The 19006-nt window shown below is 39.9% G+C and overlaps 1 protein-coding gene across 1 annotated transcript in view; it reads left to right on the top strand.

Annotated features, from left to right (window-relative positions):
• Positions 1-19006, top strand: part of LOC137351442 (protein unc-13 homolog A-like) — a 281799-nt gene that overhangs the window by 161515 nt on the left and 101278 nt on the right. The window contains 3 exon segments of the mRNA XM_068015888.1: positions 6463-6604; positions 12135-12304; positions 17269-17384. Of these exon segments, the coding sequence (XP_067871989.1) occupies positions 6463-6604; positions 12135-12304; positions 17269-17384 (428 nt within the window).

Genomic DNA, 19006 nt, shown 5'->3' with positions numbered 1-19006 from the left:
AATTGTGGGGCGTGTAGGAAAATCTATAGGCAAGTTTAAAAATATTGGTTAAATGTTCAAGATGATGGCCAAGAAGCAAGATCCATAGACTTACAGAATGGGGAGAACAAGTGGAGGGTAAGAAGACGCAGTGCAAGTTCTAGTAGTAGGTCTGGAAGTGACTCTTGCGTAAGGAAGTGATCACATACTGAAGAAAGAGCCTCTGATAATGTGCAAGGGAGATCTTCCAGCAGCTGTCCCGAAAGACATCAAAGTACTAATAAAGGGCATAGTTTAAGCAGATTCCACAATGAAATGAAGGCTAGACAGCAGTATCGGAATAGAACTAGAAGCAGAAGTCCTCATCGGAGCAGGAGTAGGCCATTCAGCCCATCAAGCCTGTCCCGCCGTTCAATATGATCATGGCTGATCATCCACTTCAATGCCTTTTCCCCACATAATCCCCATATCCCTTTATGTCATTGGTATTTAGAAATCTGTTAATCTCTGCTTGAAACATACTCAATGACTGAGCTTCCACAGTCCTCTGGGGTAGAGAATTACAAAGATTCACAACCCTCTGAGTAAAGACATTTCTCCTCATCTCTGTCCTAAGTGGCTTCCTCATTTTGAAATTGTGTCCCCGGTTCTAGACTCCCCAACATCTTATCTGCATCTACCCTGTCTATCTCTAAGTATTTTGTAGGTTTCAATGAGATCACCTCTCATTCTTCGAAACTCTAGAGAATACAGGTCCAGTTTCCCCAATCTCTCTTCATATGACAGTCCCGCCATCCCGGTAACAAGTCTGGTGATCCTTTGCTGCACTCCCTTTATGGCAATAATATCCTTCCTAAGGTAAGGGGACCAAAACTGCACACAGTACACCAGGTGCAGTCTCACCAAGGTTCTATACAATTGAAGCAAGACTTCACTGTTCTCAAATCCTCTTGCAATAAAGGCTGACATACCATTAGCCTTCTTAATTGCTTGCATCATCTGCATGTTAGCTTTCAAAAACATCTTTGGGTTCACCTTGATTTTGCTTATCAATATTCTTTCATGTTCCCTCTTAGCTTTCCTAATTTTCTTTTTGATTTCACCTCTCTACTTTCTATGTTCCTCTCGGCTTTCTGTAGTATTGGGAAAATTCCAGAATTATTAATTGAATTCAAATTTCACCATCTGCTCTGATGGGATTCAAACCCATGCCCCCAGAGCTTTAGCCTGGGTTCCTGCATTGTTAGTCCAGTGACATTACCACTTGGCCACAACCTCCCCCAAAATACTCAGATTTGCGATGGCTGGGAATTGAACCTAGGTCAACTACTTGGAAGGCAGCTATGCTCACCACTATACGACAATCACCTACCACTAAATTTTCAACAGTCAAGGTGAGAATTGAACTCTCAATCTCTGGATTAAAAGTCCAGTAACATAATCACTGCACTATTAAAGAAAAGAGCATGAAGACTGTAAAGGTTTAGTGGCTGCCAACAAACTTGAGGATAAACTAATAAGAAAAGCAAAACATAAGGAATTCGAGAGTTGGAGAGAGTTTGGAGTTTATTCTGAGGTACCAGATAGGGGACAGGCAGCCTTGTCACATAGATGGATTTGTACGAAAAGAAGTCCTTCCCTGTGGAATTATAAGGCTAAACCGAGGCTAGTTGCAAGGGGTTTTGAAGAGCGACTGGGTGATACCAATGTTGGAGTGGACTCTCCCACAGCTGGAAAAGTATTCTTGAAAGTCTTTTTAGCTGTTTTGGCCGCATATCCATGGGAGTATAGATCCATTGACATAAAAGCTGCATTTCTGCAGCGTGATACTTTTCAGAGAGAAGTGTTTCTGAAACCACCCAAAGAGGCAGCTGATGCAGAAGGAAAAGTATGGAAACTGAACAAATGCGTCTATGACCTTAATGCTGCTTCCAGGATGTTGTATTTCTCGGTGAGATCTGTTTTGTTGAAAATTGGTTGTGTTCAACTAAAAACAGATCCTGCAATGTTTTATTGGGATCATAAAGGAAAACTTTCAGACATCTTCATGATGCACGTTGATGATTTCTTATGGGGTGGTACTGTGGATTTTGAGAAATAAATTGTTAATAAAATTAGGGCAGAATTTAAGATTGGGAGTCAGACTTGTGGGCCCTTAAAATATATTGGTTTAGATATTAAGCAGACTAAGTCTGGAATAACTTTAAATCAACAATCCTTTTTAGAGAGTGTTACTGCCATCCCAGTTAATTGTGTTAGGTCATCACAGAAAGATGATGATCTCTCTAAAGCAGAGACTGAGCAATTATGAAGCTTGATTGGTCAATTAAACTGCTTGTGCTTTCAAACTAGGCCTTTTGCTAGCTTTTATGTGCTGAGCTAAGCATGATGATGAAACAGCTGGAAGTTGAGAATATTTTAAGGGCAAATAAAACATTAAAAAAACTAAATCTGGAGAAATGTGTACTGAAATTCCCATCCTTAGGTGACCCAAAGAACAGGAAGCTAATAATTTTTAGTGATGCTTCACATGCTAACCTTGCTGATGGGTATTCCAGTGCAGCTGATTTCATAATATTTCTGATCGTTGAATATGGAAAATGGTGTCCTTTAGCTTGGGAGGCTAAGAAAATAAAACGGGTCATTAAAAGCACTTTAGCTGTGGAAACACCAGGTGTTGTGGAGGCAGTAGACATGGGGTTCTAATTGTCAAATATTTTGGGAGAAATTCTGAACAAGGGACATACTGAAAATAGGATACCCATTGAATGTTATGTGGATAATCGTTCTTTGTGGCACAGTGTATACTCTACAAAAAGTGTGAGTGAGAAAAGACTACATATTGACCTTGCTGGATTGAAACAAATCCTGGAGAGAAAGGAAATCTCCAAACTTAAATGGGTAGATGCAAGTTGTCAGCTGTCCAATTGTTTCACAAAAAGAAATGCTCTTACAAAGAAATTGTTAGGGGTGCTAGAGGAGGGGCGTGTCTCAATGTAATACTTGGTACCCAATATGGAATTTACTTTGAAATGTTTTTTGAGCATATTAATCCACATTGTATTCTCAAAGATGGGAATCTGTTAATTGTGTATCAATTGTTTGATTATATGCAGGTGTAGGGTGTTAATTGGGGTCTTTCTTGAGCACTTGTAAGCAGACAATTACTGGTGGAGTGTTTTGAGTGAGGAGCTACATGTTTGTAATCCTTTCATTCTGTGCAATAAATGTGAAACTGAGTTAAGATAGGCTCCAGGATTATTCTTCCAAAATAAGCTTTCTGGAGTTTAACACTATTCTTTGGGAAAATATATTGCAGCACTTTAGAGGTTCGCACAATGGTGTGGAAAATCTGTTGTCGGCAGTCCATACTCAACATCATGAAAGGAGCTATTGTGTTTACTCAAAATGTGGCCCGAGAGTCATTCAGATCTTCAATGGAGATGCTGCAATTGTAACAACATGGATGAGATGAACTGGGCATATTACTAAAGGGAATCTGGCTTGACATTGAGTTTTATTTGTCATGCACATTTGATCATGCAGAAAGTTAAGATTTTACTGAACATTGCTACTTGTTCCCCATTTAGACCATGCTGTAATATTGCCAATGCAACTGCTCATTGACTTTCTGTTGGCAGATGACAGGAATGTAATTTATGAACAAATCTGAACTGACCTAATTGCTGCACAATAATAGAAAACGGGAATAGCAAGAGCAGTACAATTCAAAGCATTCTGAGATTTATTGAACGCAATACACAACTTAATATTGCTTTTGGTGTGATTAATTAGCTAGTATACTGTTATTTTCACCTAGGGGTTGGATTATTTCCGTCAGGAAGGTTTTTTTGCTGCAGACCAATACTCGTGTACAAAGACATCATTGAGCATTTAACCTAAATACAAAAGGTATCCGGCAAAGTGTAGTATATCTAGTCAGCTATATTCCCTTCATGTTACTTTTCCAATCAGAGCAAACAGCTTCTCCAACCTGGTTAGCATTGTGCAACCATTTAGCTGGTTTAACATTCTTATTGTTTGGATAATATTAGTCATCAGTGTCAGCATTTAAGCTGGCACTTGGCATCCATGCTGTTTGCTGATTGATTTCAGGTTGTGCTCAGCTAGAAGCAATCTTCAGTTACTTCCCCATCGGATGTGAATGGCACTAGGGACCAAAGGGAGCTAAATCTACATTCAAAATCCCTAGAGATAGATGGTACTTATCCTAGAATTCTGAAGGGAAGTGAAGAGAGATTTGAGAGGCTCTATGTTTCATTGAGTGTCAGGGAAACTGGGGAGGTACATATAATTGCAAACAGACTAATATGATATCCATATTCAAAAAGAGAGAATATCAGATTCAGGCAACTACAAACCTATTGCCTGTCTTCAGTCCTGTGAAAATAATGGAATTAGTTTAGTTTAGTTTAGAGATACAGCACTGAAACAGGCCCTTCGGCCCACCGAGTCTGTGCCGACCATCAACCACCCATTTATACTAATCCTACACTAATCCCATGTTCCCTACCACATTCCCCTGTCCCTATATTTCCCTACCACCTACCTATACTAGGGGCAATTTATAATGGCCAATTTACCTACCAACCTGCAAGTCTTTTGGCTTGTGGGAGGAAACCGGAGCACCCGGAGAAAACCCACGCAGACACAGGGAGAACTTGCAAACTCCACACAGGCAGTACCCAGAATTGAACCCGGGTCGCTGGAGCTGTGAGGCTGCGGTGCTAACCACTGCGCCACCCCTATTGATTGATTGATCAGGTATAAATTTGTACAGTAATGGCCAGAATTTTACGTTGGTTGGAAGGCCCTGCCCACCGGCCAGAAAATCGGGAGGTGAGCCTGCCTCTGCTGGACCTGGGAGCCACGCCAGGATTTTACCTGCCACCCCCGGCCCTTTATTGGCCTCGGGCAGGACATCCCGTCTCCAAGAGCTGCTGGCCAATCAGCGGTGGCCACTACTGGGACTGCACCCAGCTTCAGCAGCAAGAGAGACAGCGGCCCCAGGAGAAAGGTAAGTTTGTGGGGCCTTGCTGGGGACAATCGGCTGACCCCGGGTGAGGCAAGGGGGCTAGGTTGGGGACGGGGGGAGTGTTGTGTAGTGGGGCGGATGGGCCATTAGTGAGGGGGGGTCAGGGGAGCCTCCGTGAGACACAGGATGCTTGATCAGGAGGGCCCCCCCTTCCCAGCCAACAAGGAGGCTGCCAGATTTTACTTGGTCTCCTGGGGGGTCCTCAGCCACCTGCCAGCCGCTGGTAAAATACCAGCAGTCGGAGGAGGAGGCCCTTAAGTGGCAGTTAATAGGCCACTTAAGGGTTTTGATTGGCCTGGGGTGGGCGAGTCGTTTTCGACGCCACCATCCCTTGTAAATTTTCAGTGGGGGCGGGAAGGCGTCGGGAATGGCATCCCCCGTCTCCCACTCAATTTTACAACCCCTCGCCAGCAGTCCGCTCCTGCTGGGGGTGGGGGGGGGCGGGTGTCATAAAATTCCAGCCAATAACTTAATTAACAGCAGTTGACCTGGACTTTGAAGGAGTAGGTCCTCCCAACCCACCTAATGACTACTTTTGTGGAAGTAATATTGAGGAAGCAGAAGAAATTTACCAGAATGATACCCGGGACAAGTGACTTGAGTTATGTGAAGAGACTAGAGAAGCTGAGATTGTTCTCCTTAGAGCAGAGAAGGTTTACAAGAGATTCAATGGAGGAGTTCAAAATTATACATGGTTTCATGAGAGTAAACAAGAGAAACTTTCCAGGGGACATGATAGAGGTATATAAAATTATGATTAGCATAGATAGTAGGGTAGATAGCCAGAGTCTGTGCTGTACGACTCTATGACTAGTGGGTGCGTTGAAAAAACTGAGAACACAGATTTAAGATAATAGGCAAAAGCACTAGAGAGGAGGTGAGATTTTTTTTAACGCAACAAATTATGATCTGGAATGCAGTGCCTGAAAGGCTGGTGGAAGCAGATTCAGTAATTTTTAAAAGAGATATATACTTGACAATGATGCCATTGAAGCATGTCCTGCATATTTGAAGAGGATCCTGCCGGCTTGGGGTAGGTGCCTTTGTTGCCTTCAATTTAAAGTTGCAGTCATTCAGATTGGGCAGGAAAAAGTGCATATGTCCCCTTCTCAATTTTAACTGATCCCCGCCTGGTTTCCACTAGACAGAGTTGAAATCAAGGCCATCGTTGCAGAAACATTAACCTTCCTTTCTCTTTTCAGATGCTGATCAACCGCTTGTGAATTTTCAGAATTTGTGGTTTTTGTTTGTTTTCCAGTAGTTTTATCTCAATTTCCAATGTTACATTTGAAAAATCTTTTGAGTTGATTTGGAATGTATTGATGCAACAAAAATATTACTGAAATTATCAGAATAAATATTGAAACTTTGGAACATTCACTCGAATATTGAATTTGATAATTAGAACCAATCTTTGATATCTACAGTGGTGTGTGCCCAAGGTCTGCAAGCCAAGGATAAAACGGGTTCCAGTGATCCTTACGTCACAGTTCAAGTTGGGAAGACTAAAAAACGTACCAAAACCATCTACGGGAACCTTAACCCAATCTGGGAGGAGAACTTCAACTTGTAAGTTACTTTGAATTTCAAATATGCATTTTACTTACTTACTTTGTTACAATATATGTAAATTTACCATCCAAAACAGATTGGTTTGCTAGCAGTGTCTGGAGGCAGAAGTCATAGAAATTGGCACAGGCACATGAAGATACAAGATTTTACACTATGTCATTGCCAGCTAAATTGAGCACATCTCCCATCACTCTGTTCAAATTTCTTCATTCTAGTTTCTAAGCTGCCCTGGTCAAAGTTACCACCTGCCTTCTGTGTAACTGTGACAGTAGTACATTATTCATTATCCTTTTTGATCTCTCTCTGGTATTCAACACATTTGACCATACCATTTGATCACCTGAATTTCTCATGTTACAGCCAAGTGGTGAGATGTGGGTGGTTCCCACTGTCCAACTCCCCACCAGACCACAGCTAGTGTGTTTTGTTATTAGTGTTTAACCCCTTGGTGTTTTATTTGTCAAATAGATGAACAGTGACAAGTTTTCTTGTAGGTTTACAAACAGAAAATCAATTGTTTATTGTTGCAACAGCATCCACTCACGCATTCTCGCGCATGACACACACACACAAAAGAAGAGACAGATAGAGAGCATAAGTGGGGGGTAGGTTTTGGGGGAGTCACGTAAACTTGTTGAATTCTCTTGGCAGTCGAGTTCTCATGGGTTGCAGGCCTGAGGTGATTATAGATTTCTCTCTTGGTTGAAAGTTCAGTTGAAGATGGCAGATCACTCTAGTTCTCTGCTGTCTAGCATAGATGTAGAATTCTACAGCAGGGCACGTGCCTTCTGGTTTGCTGGAAAGCAAGCTGCTGGATGTTGCTTTTCTTCTCTCTCTGGAGTCTCACTAGACTGCTTTTTGTAAGGTTAAGCTGTGTTACTTGTCACCTCCTGTAGGAGACGCTCTGGTCTCTTCCCCTTGGTGACTGCACAATGGCCCAGGGTGTGACTATATCACACCTTTTTTTCAAAAGAAGACATTCGATTCTGGAGTGTTTTAGGATGGGTGTAAAATGGGTTCAATTGACACCTCTTAGCTTTAAAGATTTTCCTTTGTCCCTCGTCAATCGCCTTGGTCACCTCCTCGAAAACCTCAATCAAATTTGTGAGACATGATTTCCCACGCACCTCGGCTGAGCATCCTCTGTATGCATCAGTGTCTAAATCTTTATCTATTAATCCTTCCATGATCTTTCTTCTCTCTACAGCTACAACCTGCTCCAGCACTATGTCACAGCTTTCATCCTCCACTCTTCTAAATATTGCCTGCTTTGCTTCATCCTTTCCCACTTGAAAAGCCTTCTAAAAGCCTACCTTTCAATTCTACTTTTGGTTACCTAACCTAATTCTTTCCAACACCTGCTTTGGTCTAACCCTAAGCTATGAAGCCCCTTGTGCTATTTTACCACATTAAAGTGCTATATAAATGTATATTGTTAATCATTACAACAACCACTTACATTTATAAAGTGGGGTAAAACATCCCAAAGTGCTTTATTGGACTGTAAACAGACAAAAATTTACACCAAGCCAAAGGAGAGATTAGGGTGGGCAAGTTCACTCAAAGGGCTAGGTACCAAGGAGTATCTTAAAGGAGTAGAGAGAGGCAGAGATGTTCAAGGAGGGAATTTCAGAGCTTCAGGCTGAGTTGTCTGAAGGCACAGTCAGTTGTGGGGTGGGAGAAGGCTACAGAGATAGAGAGGGGTGAGACCATGGAGGGGTTTTGATCATGAGGATGAGAATTTTAAAATCGAGGCGCTGGTTGAGGGGAGCCAATGTATGTCAGTGAGCACAGGCAATGGTTGAATAGGAAGAGTTTTGAATGAGCTCAAGTTTATTGAGGATGTAAGGTGGGAGCTGGCCAGGAGGGCATTGGAATTAATTATAACAAAATCTTTTGGCTCTAACAGAAATTTATTTTAAAAATGTAATACAAGATAATTTCATTTATAGTGCATTTACAACTTTTAGATGTCTAATTTGAAATTCATTTTTGTTAATGAACGTTTTGCATCTGTCATTATCAGGCATTTCTCACAAGAAGGAAGGCAAAATAAGAAATTAAGCCAAACTAGGCCACTTGCTTATAGAGTTCAGTCGCAGAGCAATGCTAACTGAGGCTTGACAGCAGATCATCTGTCTGCTCTTTCTCAGTGAGACAATAGTGCGCGCTTCTGTGAATTCTAAAAGGAAGAATAAGTGAAACAATAACCTTTCCTTTCTGTATGGTATTTGATTTTATACTTAATAGTTATACTTGCAGTACACTCCACTACCTTCCAATCCTGTGCAACCCTCGGTAGACTTGCTTCATGTGTTTCTCTGACTCAGTCAAATGTTGGAGCGGAGATTCAGTGCCATTCTAATTCTTACTCTCAGTTTCTAACAGGAAAGGAAAGTGCTGCAATACTATAGAGACCTTTCAGTCAAATTACAGATAACAGAATGTCCTAACAACACTCTTATGCTTTTTCTTGCAACAGAAGAAAGGAAACTGTTGGTATAGCATTAAACTCATTTACGGGTAACCGTCACAGCTGGGTAGTTTATAAACTGAGATTATGGGCTGATGATGCAATGGCAGGCAACTATTGTGTCAAAGTGTAATGGGTGCTGACTCCCCAAATTATCACAGCCTGAGTCCTACCATATTTCCATTCGGTCTCCATAATGCAAATTGGGATGGCAGATCAGCATTGTAATCACTAACTGCCAGTTTGGAACCGGCCCTTCAGGGGAAGCCCAGACTTTATCAAGGGATTTTTTTTTTTTGCTGCATTTGTTTGGCTTTCAATGGCCAAATGTAGCAAGGAGACTTAGGATTCCAATGGCTGTATTCTTTTTTGTTTAAATGGTGGCAACAGTTAAGCAGCCAGCAGCCCTTCTAAGCTGGTACCTGATTCTGTCGAGTGCTACATGCTGGGAGCACCACTGAAATATTTTAGGTGAGCTGACCTTATATTATTTTGTCAAGCTAACTAATTGTGGCATCTGATTTACTATGATCCCAGTGTCATATGCCAGTACCTCATTAACAGCCACAATAACATAAGAGAAAGTAAAAGAACAAAAATAGGTTGCCCTAAACTATGAGAGTTGCAAATGCCTAGCAACCACTTGCATAATTTATTTTTCCCATCAGAGCTGTCAATTTGCCTCAGTTGGTTGTTCTTTTGTGTTGGAATCTGAAGGACATTAGTTCAAGCCCCACTCCCCAATTTAAGTACATAATCTATTCATTTTAATGTAACACCAAGGGAGTGTTGCATTGTTTGAGGTGCCTTCTTTCAGATGAGACATTAAACTGAGGATGCTCCAACATGTTCAGGTGGATGTAAAAGATCCAAAGACACAGTGTGAAGAAATAGTGGGGAAATTCTCCCAAGCATCCTGTCCAACATTCTTTGGTCAACCAATACCGCCAAAACAGATTAGTTGGTCATTTATATTTTTTGCTGTTTGTGGGAATATGTTGCTCATTTTGCTATATAACATTAGTAATACTACATCAGAACTAGTTGATTGACTTTGAAGCAATTTAGTACAGCCTGAGGGTATAAAAGGTGCGATAATATCTATGCAAATTCTTTCTTTTCCAAGAGACTGGAATGAAGATTTGCTTGCTGGTTTCTGCTATAACTCTATAACTAGTCCATTATCCGTACTTTGGTCTTCGCTCTTAGGCAGGCAAGGTTGAACAACATGCCACCTGATCTTGTGTGGAGGAAAATGCCTGCCTAAGAGCGAAGACCAAAGTACGGAAAGTCCTCATCAGGAAACTCCTCTTTGCTGCCGATGCTGCATTAACATCTCATACTGAAGAGTGTCTGCAGAGTCTCATCGACAGGTTTGCGGCTGCCTGCAACGATTTTGGCCTAACCATCAGCCTCAATAAAACGAACATCATGGGACAGGACGTCAGAAATGCTCCATCCATCAATATCGGCGACCACGCTCTGGAAGTGGTTCAAGAGTTCACCTACCTAGGCTCAACTATCACCAGTAACCTGTCTCTCGATGCAGAAATCAACAAGCGCACGGGAAAGGCTTCCATTGCTATGTCCAGACTGGCCAAGAGAGTGTGGGAAAATGGCGCACTGACACGGAACACAAAAGTCCGAGTGTATCAAGCCTGTGTCCTCAGTACCTTGCTCTACGGCAGCGAGGCCTGGACAATGTATGTCAGCCAAGAGCGTCGTCTCAATTCATTCCGTCTTCGCTGCCTCCGGAGAATCCTTGGCATCAGGTGGCAGGACCATATCTCCAACACAGAGGTCCTCGAGGCGGCCAACATCCCCAGCTTATACACACTACTGAGTCAGCGGCGCTTGAGATGACTTGGCCATGTGAGCCACATGGAAGATGGCAGGATCCCCAAGGACACATTGTACAGCAAGCTCGCCACTGGTATCAGACCCACCGGCCGTCAATGTCTCCGCTTTAAAGACGTCTGCAAACGCAACTTGAAGTCCTGTAACATTGATCACAAGTCGTGGGAGTCAGTTGCCAGCGATCGCCAGAGCTGGCGGGCAGCCATAAAGGCGGGGCTAAAGTGTGGCGAGTCGAAGAGACTTAGCAGTTGGCAGGAAAAAAGTCAGAAGCGCAAGGGGAGAGCCAACTGTGTAACAACCCCGACAACCAATTTTATGTGCAGCACCTGTGGAAGAGTCTGTCACTCTAGTATTGGCCTTTATAGCCACTCCAGGCGCTGCTCCACAAACCACTGACCACCTCCAGGCGCTTACCCATTGTCTCCTGAGACAAGGAGGCCAATGAAGAAGTCCATTATAAGTGTACGTGTGGCCTAAGGTGACTAGCCACCTTCCTCCCTGTGGATAAATGCTTGGCTGACACTGAATAACTTTCCAAGGCTATTGAGATTGGGAGCTCCCTGTGTTTTCTTTGCAGGTTCAAGTCTACTTTGCGGCATTCCATGATGCGCCCTACAGCCAATAGTTAGTAACACTAGAACTGTAATAGAAAGCAATGTAGTACAATAAGAAATTCATTTTTTCCCTTGCCATTATTGTCTGTAGATTTAATTATTATGAATTAAAAACAGAAAATGCCAGAAATATTCAAAAGGTCTGGCAGTATCTGTGGAAAGAGAATCAGAGTTAACGTTTCAGATCTTTCCTGGAAAAAGTTTCAGTTCTGATGAAAGGTCATTGACCTGAAATGTTAACACCGTTTCTCTCTCCACAGATGCTATGAGACATGCCGAATATTCCTGGCATTTTCTGTTTTAATTTCAGATTTCCAGAAACTGAAGTATTATTTTTAAAGAATTATGACTGTTCTCAGCTGTTTCATACTCCTGCAGTCAGAGCTTGCTGTGCTATTCATTTAGGCCACCTAGATTGCATAACACCTTATTTACTGTTCTAAATTATACATATCATGGTAACATATAAACTCAGTTAACTTGTTGAAGATATATGCTTTCATCTATTTGAAAATGTAAAAAAGCAAAACAAATTGAAAACAGAACATTGTTAATTGAAAAACTAACAATTGTTTCATTTCAGTGAATGTCACAATTCATCTGACCGAATAAAAGTACGAGTGTGGGATGAAGATGATGACATCAAATCACGGGTAAAACAAAGGTTTAAGAGAGAATCTGATGACTTTTTGGGGCAGACCATCATTGAAGTTCGAACTCTAAGTGGAGAGATGGATGTCTGGTATAACCTAGGCAAGTGCCAATGTTTTATCTTTCCCCTCATTGGATATTTGTTCTGGTTCTGTATTGCCTCTAGACCTAACTAAATGGATAATAATTTGCAATGTGACGATGGCCATGCAAAAGTGAAAGTTGCTCAGAAGATTGGTCACACTCACTCAAAGTATACCATAGTTGTGCGGAGCAATGTGATGATGGCCAGGCAAACGTGAACACCTCAGTCCAATCTCCACCCTTCCCATTGAATTAGGACATGATGAGATGGCTAACAATAGGGATTTCACAGAGAAATGTGAAAATATTGTCAACACATTCTCAAAAGAAACTATTTTTTAAAAAGTGGTGTAGAATGCATTTTGCAGACAGAGTTATGCCTTTAAAGGTATGTTGAATCTTTTTATTTGTTTTCATTTCCTTTTTCAGTTACTGTTTTAAAGTCTGAATATTGGTGTGAACACAGTCAAAAGAAAATGCAGCAAGACCTGAGATACATTACCATACAGGTTTTTAATTTTTTTTAAAGTGTGTGCCTGTAGTGTACAAGCTTAAAGAGAAATTAAAGATCATATGCTAGTCTGCATTTCAACTACAAAGTTCAACACAATATCTAATATAAAGTTATCAAAATCATTTTAATCAAGTTTTATTGATGCAAAATTTTAATAATTTTGCCTGTTTTAGTGGTCAAGAAAACAACATCTGTTTTAGGACCCTGTTTAATAAACACTTTTATTTACTGACCATCTATTTAAGGCTTCAAAGTGCAGGAAAGTTAATGCAGTAAAGGTAAATATTAATAGAATTAATTCTAGTTTAAACTCAATGATTGAAATACCATTTATATACAAATAAAGCAAGTACATATGAAATTCAGTATATTTAGGTGGTTGGGATAGGGATATAATGATCTACTATATTTTGTACTTGCTCATTGTGCTGTGTCAGGGTATCATGGAAGTTCTCCATTTTTAAGTTCCTGATTTGCAAAAGGACACTCAAGTGAGGCACTGACCACCAAGGAACACTTATCAACACTGAGAGGGAGAATATGTAGATAATCTGGTAATAGCTCACCCATCAACTTTTATAGGAAATTATGTATTCGATGTTTTAATAATAAGGATCAATGGTGAACTTTGAACATTGTTGCCAGTACTCATGCCCATACAGCTTCCTTTTCATCTCATTGGTTGACAGTATGTTTAGTGAAATACAGTTTTTTGATTTTTTTTTTTGCGGAATGATTGGTTGATGTCAGCACCTAGGGAAATAATCCTATAACTATATCAGACACACAAAAGATTATATGAATATATTGATGGAACTTTTAGATTCTGAGCGCTTGTATCACAGTGTGGCAGCAAGTATTATTTTTTTTGCACAGTGTATTATATATTTATATATTTTGAAATATGTGTTATATTTTATTAGACAACACCAAGAGCTGGTTTGCTTTCACTCTTTATATTTCCATTATAACAACTTTATTATCCTTTGACTATATTTATTATATTACTATTTAACATCCCTATGAGCTAGTTTTTTCAGTTAGTAGATTAATGTAGCAACAGTCATTATAAGATGTTCGGTGATGCCACATTCAATGACATTACAGTCTTCACGGTATTAATGATACTATGTGCTACTGAAAAGTGCTGCATTGTAAAAGATTAGCCTATTGACATAAAACCAAATTTGATGTGCATTTTGCTCTTAGTGACAACAAACTCCATGAGTAAGTGAAAATTTGTTGTCAAGTTATTTATTTAGCAGCAACTTGATAGAGAGGAATTCTGGTTATAAAATAGTTTTTTTAATTCCATATAGAAATCAGTTTAATGTCTAGTTTATAATGGGCATAATATTATCAACAGATGTATAAGTATTTTCTGGAAGAGGGAGAGTTTTCCTCTACATACCATTCAAAGAATCTAAAATAGTTCAGGTTTGTTTCTCTGTCTTAGTTAATGTACCACATTCTCCAGGTTTTGGAGAATGTGACATATTAAGAGTTTAAGATAATAGCTAACCAAATACTTAATGATGGCACCCTTTCTGTGACTCCGTTTGCTCAAACGGATGCTTTAAGTAACGTAAAAAAAATATATTTTCTAATAAGTTCTCAGCATATATGATCTTTAATTAGGTTGCGGTGCTGCTTAGTGTTCATGCTGAAACAGAACTTGTTTTTTTAAAGAGTTTGTGACTAATAATTAATTCAAATGGTAAGAAACTTTGAATTCCTTTTTAAGTTCATTTTTACCTTCTGTCTATCACAATTCATAAGGTTAAATGTAAAGTACATCATACCACAAAGACACTATTGTTTAACAAAAAATAACTGAAGACTAGTTGGGGCCTGATGAAAAAATGCATTATAGCAATTACACTCCAAATATGTCTCTTGTATTGTTTTTATTAATCTTTGACTAGAACATTCAAGAGGTTCTGGAAATAAAAACAGGCCAGTTATTACCACACCAATATGTGAGTTTATTTGGGCATGAGAAAAAGATGAGTTTATTTATGCTTCAACTAACTCTGAAAGCTGTACGTGACCACATATCTTGACTATGTTATAAAGCTATCGATCCACATGACATTAACTGCTTAATCCGCATCTCTTTTGGAGGGGGAAAGGAAGGGATTATTCCTAATCTCAACCATGTTAATTTAATGATCATGGCCTCTAGTGCTGTCCAAAGTAAATAATGTACCCACAGTTACAAATCCATTTCTTCCAGCATTTTAAAAATCTAGATTATGTCTCCCCTCGAACTTCTTTTTGTCTGGTGGAAAAAAATTAAAGTCATTTAAGTCTCTCTCCATAATGCAGAGCTCTAAATCTTAGAATCTTCCTTTTTTTAAAAATTGTTTCAATGTATTGGGGAGTAGCTGACTTGTACTTTTGATATAGGTAAGTTTCTTTATCTTCGAATTGTGAAAGGAAAATATGAGTTTCAAGTAAATGCTTTCAGATTTGGTAATAAACTAGACCAGGAATCTTGGTGCTAAACTGTCGCATCAGACTCCTTTTTGAAGCTAACAAGGAACAAACACATATATTAAGGCTGATATCAGCTGGTGTCATTAAGAGTATTAAATGCTTTATTAAGTCACGGTAAAAATGTTAGTAGTTTGTTTCTGCCATGTCAGCTTCCTTAAAATTACAAAAGCTATTAAACAAAAATGACTTGCCAGTTTGAAAGTAGCAAAATATTTATTAACCCAGTTTGTGTTGAGTCAGCTGCCTCTTCCTCTAATGATCTTCCATTTGTTCTCCACTGCTACTCCTGTTTTCTTTTGAGAGAACACATTCTTTATGTCCTGAAATAAGAAGAAACTGGTGGAGCAATACTCTGACCAAATGCTAAGATATTTTTGCAAAATAAAATCCCCTGATGAAAACTGTGAACTGTTTTTTAAATGTAGTTCTAATATCAAAACTCTCTCTCTCCCCAACATCACTGTGGATGTACCTACACTACATGGTTCAAGAACGAAGCTCACCACCACCTTCTCAAAGGCAATTAGGGCTGAGCAATAAATGCTGGTCTTGTCAGTGACGTTCAAATCCCACAAATGAATTAAAAAAAACTGGAAGGAAATGTGCTATTTGTATACTGAAATACACATAGAGCTTGTTCTTGAGTTAGTACAGCACACGAATAATCTTTAATCAAAACTACTTAAGTTGTACGGTAAACCATACTTCCCATGCTGCCAGTAGGGAGCTGCACTTCAGAGGAGAACAGGCCAAAGAATCAGGGTTACAAAGTGCTGAATTTGTGCTGTGATCAGTTCTTCAATTTAATTGATCTGTTTTTGTTTCCAGTTATCAAACAAGTAGGCATTTAAGTTATTTTATTAGGCTGATGTCTTTTACAATGAGTGGTGAACTGTGACATAACTTTTATATCTTAAAAATACAAAATTAAAATTGCCCCTCGTTTTCCACATCATTTTAATGACGATCATGGACTCGATGGGCTGAATGACCTCCTTCTGTGTCGTAAATGACTCTGACTCTATCAAAATGATAAATTTGTTTCATCCCATGTGTTTAATCGCTAAGGACATCATGCTGAATAGAATTGTATTTAACTCTTCATGCTTGAGTTCAAAGATTAGTTAACTTGTTCACAATAAATAGTTGTTTGCTACTATATGATGAGCTTTATATAGCCTGCTTAAAGATCTTATAATTCTGTTTTAATATAGAAACTGTAAGACCTGAAGAATAGTTTTTTTCTCCAGTGCTACCTTTAGTTTTCTGCCGTCTATGCAAAAGGATGTAGGATTTTCTTTAATATTAAAAGGAATGTGCTGGTGTGCTTAGAGGAGTGGTGCTAATTAGTCAAATTGTGTGCATGGTAATAACCTCCATACACGAAGTCACAAAAGCCCTTCTGTAGGAGTCTGTTAAAATATAACTGTCTAATCAAAATGTTCAACTGCTTATAAAATATATACATGGATAGTAATGAATTCCCAGTCAGAAATTAAGCTAAAAAGAAAATGAAAACAGTAAGGACTTTACTTTTTTTTTAAATACCAGAAGGATACATGCATTTTTCTTCCATAATTTAGATTTAATTTTATTTCTCATAATAGAAGTTTGATTCAAAATATTGGTGCGGACACGAAGCAAAAGCTGTGGCAAAGTATAAAGACATAATAAAAATATTTTACAAAATGAAAAATTCACATGTACAGTTGATATAACCATTTATAAATGTCCTATCTAGATGGATGCATTTTCCCAATATTGCTGTGAATCTCATGAAGAAATTTATAAATCTTGAGGTCTAGTTGGGAGTAGCATCTTTCAAAATTAATTGTTATTGTGCAAACCTGTTCTGTTTTTTCTAAAAAAAAAATAAGTGCCTGACGAATTAGATTCAGACTTTGGCTAGATTTTTACTTGCAAAGTTTAATTTCTTTTTCTGTTTTATATTGATAATTTCCACATCCAGATAAACGTACTGACAAATCTGCAGTGTCTGGTGCCATCCGGTTACACATTAGTGTGGAAATAAAAGGAGAAGAGAAAGTTGCACCGTACCATGTTCAGTATACGTGTCTACATGAGGTAATGAATCATCCATGAATTATTACATGGTGTCTTTGTTTTTTCCCTCCATATGGAGTCCACTGATGACTTGCAAATATTCAAATATTGTTTGTCAAGAACACAAGGGAAGAAAATTTCAAGTTTAAATTCTTCAGCTACTGTGGCCAGAATTTTACAACCCCCTCCCCCCACCCCACGGGAGCGAATGGGTCGGGGGGGGTCGTCAAATTGAGTGGGAGGCAGTGGGTGGTGGGGGGGCCAATCCTGGCACCTTCCCGCCCCTGCTGCAATTTTACGAGGGTCAGCAGCAAGATCAGCAGCCTGCCTGCCCCAGGCCAATCAAGGCCCTTAAGTGGCCAATTAACTACCACTTAATGGCCTCTTCCCGCTGTTGGGCGGGTGGCTCAGGCCATCCAGGAGGCCACCAAGTAAAACATGGTGGCTGCCTTGTGTGGGTGGGCCCTCTTGATTGGGCATCCTGTGCCCCACGGAGGGCACCCCCATGGCCCAACTGCCCTTACTGCACAACACCTCCCCCTCACCCAATTGACCTCCCTTGCCTCGCCGTGGTCCAGCCGATTATCCCCAGAGACTTACCTTTTTTGGGCTGGCCTCCACGATCCTGCTGTGACTGGGTGCAGTCTGGTGCTGCCGCCCTGCTGATTGGCCGGCAGCTCCATTTGGCGGGACTTCCTGCCTCAGAGGAATGGAAGTCCCGCCCAAGGCCAATTAAGGACCTGGGGAGTATAAAATCCTGGCGTGGCTCCCCAGGCCCAGCAGAGGCAGGTTCACCCCTGACCTTTTGGCTGGACTCCCACCCAACATAAAATTCCGACCTATGTTTCTCCCAGTAGTCCATTGCCTTTGGATATATCCTACTGCAAAGTCATAAACAGCATCTTTTCTATCAGTCACTGGTGCCTGATATTAGGGCCTTTTTTATAAATCCACAGAGAGATGTAGGTTGCTTTACTGGAAAGTTCTGCTTTCAGATTTCTGGGATGTCAGCAGCCCAGATGGGGCTTTTCCATCAGCTAATTGAGTCTCTGACAGTTTTAAATACAGTAATGAATAGATGAGGGTTATTCTACCTATATATTTGTATAAATGAAACTAAAGAGTGTTATTTTTATATATTTATACATTTATTTGTTTTTTTTTGTAATCAACTATCAATTGTCACATGTTAAATTTATAGTGATTGTCAATGCCTGCCTCAACCGGCAACATTTCCTTTTAGAACTGGCCATAAACTCCACATTGTTTGTCGTGAAAGAAAAAGTCTGTTACCCGAAGAGATTCAAAATCAATAACCTTATCTCTGGATCCAGTTAACTTATAATTCACTTGGTTTGTTCTTTCTTTATAGCGTCAGCTTAATTTCTTGATTGGGTTACAGTCTAATTGCTCTTGGCTGAGTGTAATTCTCAAGATCTTTCTGACTTCAGTGTTGTTGAAGCTTGATTTTTTTTCCTGGAGAATTTGATCCTTTATTTCCTTCAGCTTAAAATTTTCTTTTGATTTCAGTGGCAATCTTGAGATTTTTCACTGGAGTGTACAGCTGATATCATTTATGCCAACATTCGGAACCGGATTTAGTTGAGGTTGATTAATGTAACTGTTCCATTTATATGCTGTGG

This window comes from Heterodontus francisci, chromosome 36 (genome assembly GCF_036365525.1).
Source record: "Heterodontus francisci isolate sHetFra1 chromosome 36, sHetFra1.hap1, whole genome shotgun sequence".
NCBI classification, from domain to species: Eukaryota; Metazoa; Chordata; class Chondrichthyes; order Heterodontiformes; family Heterodontidae; genus Heterodontus; species Heterodontus francisci.
This window is presented reverse-complemented; position numbering and strand designations above follow the sequence as displayed.